We start from the raw sequence: 6,771 nt of genomic DNA, 5'->3' as shown, positions 1-6,771 counted from the left end.
TACATACATACATGCATACATACATGCATTCACACATGCATGCATTGCATACATACATACATACATACATACATACATACATACACACATACATACATACATACATACATACATACATACATACATACATACATACACACATACATACATACATACATACATACATACATACATACATACATATAGGGTACGAGTACATGTCAGTGTATGTAGTGCATGTGTATGCTCTTGCGTACGGTGTGAGTGTATGTTAGATAGCTTACTATAAGTCTTGTACAATTCCACTATACGAAGTGCAAGTGTTAGTGCGTGTGATGTTTGTATATGCCATTGTGTTTGAGTGTTTTCATTTACCGATTCTCTGTGTTGAATAATAATGGATGTGTGCAAGCAGTGCGTATGTGTATGCCAGTGTGTATAAGTGTGTTTATATTACAATTCTCTTCGTTGAATATGAATGTTAGAGTATATGCTGTGCACGTCTGTGCATGCAAGCTAGTGCTTTTACCTGGGTTTCCCTGTTGTGACCTAGGGTGATAATGCTCACACAATGGTTTGTGCCAGTGTGTCTGAGTGTTCACTTAGCGACTCCTGTCGTTAATATGCATGGTAGTGTGCATGCTGCGAGTGTCTATATTATATGAAGTTAGTTTGTTTACGATCTCTGTATTCAAGTTGTATGATTATATATTTGCTGTGAGTATGTAGGAGTTCCTGTGTTTCGTGGGAACGTGAGTGTAACTGTTACAAACGATACTCAAGCGCCCTGGCATATACCTTAGCTGCAAGCGCAAGTTTGGACAGCAGCACAGTTTACCACGCACGCACACGTACGCAATCTATGAAGACGGCGTACCTTCGGTGATGGCTATGCAGAAGGCCTCGGTCAACGAGGTATTCAAGAAGATGTGGCCCCGATTCAGGAGGGCTTTCACCTGCAGCAGGAAACACAGATGTGCGGGAGATGTTTTTATTTAAATATATACTACGCACTGCTACTCTCCTTAAACCGGGGCTTTGTCAGTAGTCTAATGGATGTAACTCGTCGAGTGTCTTCAGTACTGAGCTAGATACTTTGTCGAAAGCTTGAATTTAAGCGAGGGCTGAAGACTCGATTTTAACTGTGCGTGTACGTCTTATATTTAGACGCGGCTTCATTTATTTTGCAATACACGTTGATGTGCTCCAAGCATCAAACCATGTGAGAACAACAATGCCAACGCTCCGCTCAAAGTGTATCATGCACATTTACTAGAAAACCGCATACCCCACCATCATATGTGAACGATGCACTCAATACACGAACTACTATATTTTGAAAGCCATTCTGATAGGACTACTATATTGAGAAAAGTTTTGGTACTCACTCCAAAAAAGTGTCAAAATCCGTAAAGCATATGCGTACCTGAAGGGAAGAAACTCATTCACGCCAATACGTATGCCCACACCTTCACACAGTGCTCTCACAGATTTCATGTAGCGAGTTTGTACCAATCATACACATTGATCTTATCACGGGAACAAAAGCAGACGTCCCTGGCGGTACTGCGGTTTCAAATATGAGACATAACAACACCCCACAAGCAAGCGCTTAGCCAAGAGTAGACAGCTCACCTGTGCCTGTGTTTGCATGCCCAACATCTCCACACGGTCATCCAGCTGGTTCCGTTCGCGGACTTCCTCTAGAAGCACTCTTTTGTCGCCGTCGCCTCCTATCAGAAACTCGATTTCCGGGAAATCGGCACACACCTGAGAGCAGATTCATCGCGGTGCATGAGTAGATTAACATTTGTGAAAAGTCAGCACACATTTGCGGATTGTTCCGTTTTGGCAGTTGTTCAGTATAGCACTCGTGAGAATTCAGCATACATCCAAGGTACGATTGCAGTCTGCAGTGGTGCATGGTCCGATGGGTATATTAGGGACGTCAGCTCATTTTGAGGACTAATCTCCACTGGCAACTGATTATATTGGCACATGTTTGGGACTAATACATATCTGAAAGTGAATTTGCTATGATTTACCATTAAATTCGCAAATATGACGAGCCGACAGCAAACACGTACTGATAAGACTGAAATATGCGGGAATTAACACACACCCTGACAGTATTTGACTAGAATAGATTTTGAAGTGGGTAATCTGATAGACCAGTTTAAAGTTGAGGAAACATTGTCTAGTGTTAAAAAGTGAAGGCTCTAACGTGACAAGCCCATCCGTGTATAGAAAGATGGTCGTACCTGCAAACTTCTTCATGAGCAAGATCTACAATGCTAGTGCAGCATCTAATGGGGTGTGAACACGCATGAAAGTCTGAGATGTAACGAGTACAGTTCTGAATACTACAAATCAATTATTCGTGAGCTGGAAGAACTCTTCTGTACCGGGTCCCTGATCCAAGTCCTTAGATTGTAACAAGTACCGGATGCAAATAAGGGTGAGAGACAAGAAAAGCTACGCTTCTTTTTATGTTCCAAATACCATAATCGTACCCAATATTCCATCCTGATGTATAGACAAAATCGCACACATAGCATGCTACTGTGCAGCGGTAGAGGTTAGCTCTGATAAACGTGGAATCGTCAATGCACTCTCGCACAAAAAAGATCGAAGACACTTGCATTCATCACATCGAGCAGAAAGAAATGTTGTACTTTCCATGTAAGCCGGGGCTATCCGCGTGTGGGAACGAACGGCTTGACAAATTCAATTCTTGGAGCTCTACGAGGGGACCAACAAGTATTTATCGTCTAAAAGTACAGATTGTCAGCAATGACTAATCCGCCTTCACATAAGCATGTACATTACGACATGCTATAGTACAGAGACACCCGGAGACAACGTAAAAATCGAGATCTGAACAAACGGACTATACCACAAAGAAATGGTAAAGCTAAACAACTCCGTTGCGAACATAGCCCCCTAAATACAGTGAGACTCAATATAGTTGCCGTCAGAAGAACAGGCGCGCCCATAGTATCAGCTGTGCGAGAATATTCTAAACACAGAGATTTAAGTCACATAATCTCTTCCAAATAACTTCTAAGCACACTGACAACTTGATACGGGTATCCCATTTGGCTTAGACTTACACACCCACGGTAATAGCTCAGCCAGAAGATTGATGCCCTTCCGATACCAAAACTCTGAGTCTCATTGTTTCTGCCAAGAAAACTTCAAGCACACACAACAGTGTGATACGCGTACCCCGTCTAGCTTAAACTCCATTATCATTGCTCGTAGCATATACACACCCGCGGTATTAGCTCAGCCAAAAGATCGATGCCCTTCCGATATACCAGGCGGCTGATAACCACTATACTGATGCGATCGGACTTGCGGGTTGTCGTGTCAGGCACGAAGACATTAGTATCTACAGCATTTGGAATGGTGGACACTTGCGTTGGGGATATGCCCGCCCTAAGCACGGTGTTCTCCTTGGAGGTGTGTGACACGCATATGACATGGCTCACATCGCACATGGTGAACTGCAGTACCTGCAAATGTGCGCCAGTAGGAGGTTTGTGATGGCCGCACATGCACGAAATAAACAGATATATGCTCGTCACATGGCCAATTGCAGCACGCGACCAGTTTCTGACTGTCACAGGTGTGGCATATAAACTAATCCCACAGCTCACCCCGCCTCAGACGTCTAGTACGATGGCATGATAACAATTCGGGGGTGTTTGCCGGGTGCCTCTCGAGTGAGAAACACTGTGTAGTCGAGAAACATGGATGAAACTGCATTAACAGCAATTAGAATGATGTAGTGCAAACAGCCAAGTACACACCGCTTATCGCACTTGTTAGTGGCACACGAATATAAACTTAGCTGTTGCCGCAATTTTTTTGTATTAGTACCGTATCATCCGCACACCGTTACGGTCGCGATTGTGAATGAAGTTGGGCAGGTACAAAAAGAGAAAGATGCATTTATATGCACAGAGAATCATAGAAAATCGATCCTAGTTGCGTGTTTAGTAATAAGCAATGGAATACCTTGTTGACCAGTATACTGGAGATATCATTGAAGCCGAATAGCGAATGATCGGTAAACACCGCCGGCAGTCCCATAGTGCGCGCGTGGAGGATACCCTCGGTGGATATAACAGAGAACGCCTACGTGGAATAGTGATGTAGATTCAGAAATACGTTATATAGTTTATGAGTGCTGGGAACATATGAAAACCCATTGTATGATTCAGGCGATCGTAGTACTCTGGGTGATGTTATCCAGGAGTTATATCAAGGTTTAGACATATACAAACAAGGCTTTGAGATATAGCTAGCACAGTACCGCAATACAAACGCCATAGTAACCATTGAGGGAACTCCCCATTTCAACAGCGATCGATAAGGATCCGTGTGTGCGCACCACGTGAAAGTGTCCTTCTGGCACATCTACAGTGCACGTACAGAGTATACACAAAAGTATGATAAATTTAAACTAAAATACATGAATACACGAACATGTAACCAGAATGTATGATAAAATTATACTACAAAACATGAATACACGAACATATAACCAGAATGTATGATTTAAACTAAAAAAATTGAATACACGAACATAAAACCAGAATGTATGATTTAAACTAAAAAAAATTGAATACACGAACATATAACCAGAATGTATGATAAAATTTAGACTAAAAAACATGAATACACGAACATATAACCAGAATGTATGATAAATCTTAACTAAAAAACATGAATACACGAACATATAACCATGCATCGAATACAACCCAACCGATACAATTGATATCAGGTCCTGCCTATTTGCTTTTCTGTGACTGTGATAGTGGGCGAAAAACACTCGCAAAGTCTACACTTGTATATATGCGGTATTTTTGCGGAGATGTGCTATGCGTGACCTTACATCGAGTAATGTAAAAAGGTTAACGCAAGGTTTAAGCAAGCTTGTACTTTGGCAACAGATTCAGTGAAAAATGCTGCCAATCGTGCAATGAACTTTTGGAGAATCAAACACAGCGAAAAATAGTGCTACATATATGTTTCGAGTATCCGAATATGTGCTGGTGCTCAATGATGTAGATGCTTTTCTATACGAGTGCTGCACAGATACTGATACACTTACGGTGTGCCCGTGCACGATCGTGACCTTCTCACGGCGATAGATGTAGCGGAACAACGGCAGGGTGGTGTGAATAGTCGGTAGAGTGGACGTACGCGCCATCACCTGTCGAGCAGAGCACATAAACGTAGCCAGCGATAATAAGTTGGAATGTGCCAGCAATGATGGCAAGGAAGTTTTCAATCGCAACAACTATATCCGAGTCATGTTGCTCGGGCCCAAGTGAGGTTCGAAGTATACAATGCATGTTTATCGAGTTTTTCTGTGCTATCTGACAGGATTGAAAGTTTCTTTACACACATGCCATTTTCGAGGAAGTGTCAGCGGACGCACAAATTAATACTGTGTCTGACAGGATTCCTTGCATATCTAATGCGTGCATACGGGACCTGCGCTTTTCCACATATTTAGTCTTGAGAGTAGACACTGAAAACTGATTCAGATCTCGAGCAACTTAACACAGCAAATGTAACCCCCAGCAGTGTACTAGCACAGCCCACCCCTTGAATGCAAGGAACACATTTTCAAGCCATTGGTCGGGTAGTCCATACCCAGGGAACTGGAACACATTGAAATCTCGAGCAGTAACACACAACACACCCTAACATACAACACATGTAAGCCTCAGTAGTATACTAGGCGCACCTTGTTCGGCATATTATACACCCAGACCACCAGTTGGTTAAAGCGCTTGGGACCACTATGGTGTACCGGTATATTGTGCAGTATCGTATATCATTTGTGTATCCCAGCAGCATACTAACACCAACTTCGTGCCAATAGTCAAGTAGAGCACAGTCAGGCCATGGTTGCTGTATGAGTAAGTGATGACCACCACTGTACGCCCGTGCCTGAGTAAATACTTAACCACAGTTATTCATACTGTACATATTAATATATGCAAGTATATACAAACCTTGTTTGGCAGGTAGTACACCTTCAGACCATTGGTCACGTAGCGCACTCCCAGGCGATGGTTGCCGTAGGAGTGGGTGATGACCACCACCTTGTGCCCGTGTCTCAGTAGACACTGCGACAACTGGTAGATGGCACTCTCAACGCCCCCGACATTAGGGTAGAAGAAGTCAGAGACCATGCTGCACAAAGTGGTAATGATTTTATTTCATTAAATGGATATTGGATTGCCTACTCAGCCTCATTTTGGTGCAGTGGACTTGATATTGAGCTGATCATGATTTCATGTACTGGACATCGAACATGTGCGCAGCCGTTTACAGCGGCTTTGACAATATAGGTATTCACACTGAAATGTCGCTTAATGCGTCTATGATGTGTATACATACAGTAGCAGTGTCGTGAACATATGCGTCAACATCAGCATTACTTAAATTTACAACTGCTGATGCTTCATGGACAGACTATCCAATTCGCAACTTGGTACGAGTATAAGAGTTGTATTGATCCGATCCAGATCGTGATCACGAACACGCCACACATTGGAAACAGTTCGAATCACATACACACGTGCTATCGTAAACAGTACTGTATGGGAGAGATAGGTCGTTTGGGGCATGAGATGCGACTCGGCAGTCGATTATTAATATTCATACACTACAACCACAGAAATTAGGAATAAAAATGTCACTTTGAGTTTTATGACCGGCGTAGACTAGTATGCAATTAAAATTGTAGGCGTGCTTAAACGAAAG

General features: G+C 42.7%; 1 protein-coding gene across 1 annotated transcript; it reads right to left on the bottom strand.

Annotated features, from left to right (window-relative positions):
* Window positions 1-839: 839 nt before the first annotated feature.
* SARC_01241 (hypothetical protein) lies at window positions 840-6,197 on the bottom strand (the record flags this gene model as incomplete). Its single annotated transcript, XM_014305039.1, has 6 exons — window positions 840-935; window positions 1,615-1,749; window positions 3,255-3,497; window positions 4,003-4,122; window positions 5,105-5,206; window positions 6,018-6,197. The coding sequence occupies 6 exons, from the start codon at window positions 6,195-6,197 to the stop codon at window positions 840-842; spliced, it is 876 nt and encodes a 291-aa protein (XP_014160514.1).
* Between the last annotated feature and the right edge of the window lie 574 nt (window positions 6,198-6,771).

Source organism: Sphaeroforma arctica (assembly GCF_001186125.1).
Source record: "Sphaeroforma arctica JP610 unplaced genomic scaffold supercont1.48, whole genome shotgun sequence".
NCBI lineage: Eukaryota > Ichthyosporea > Ichthyophonida > Sphaeroforma > Sphaeroforma arctica.
This window is presented reverse-complemented; position numbering and strand designations above follow the sequence as displayed.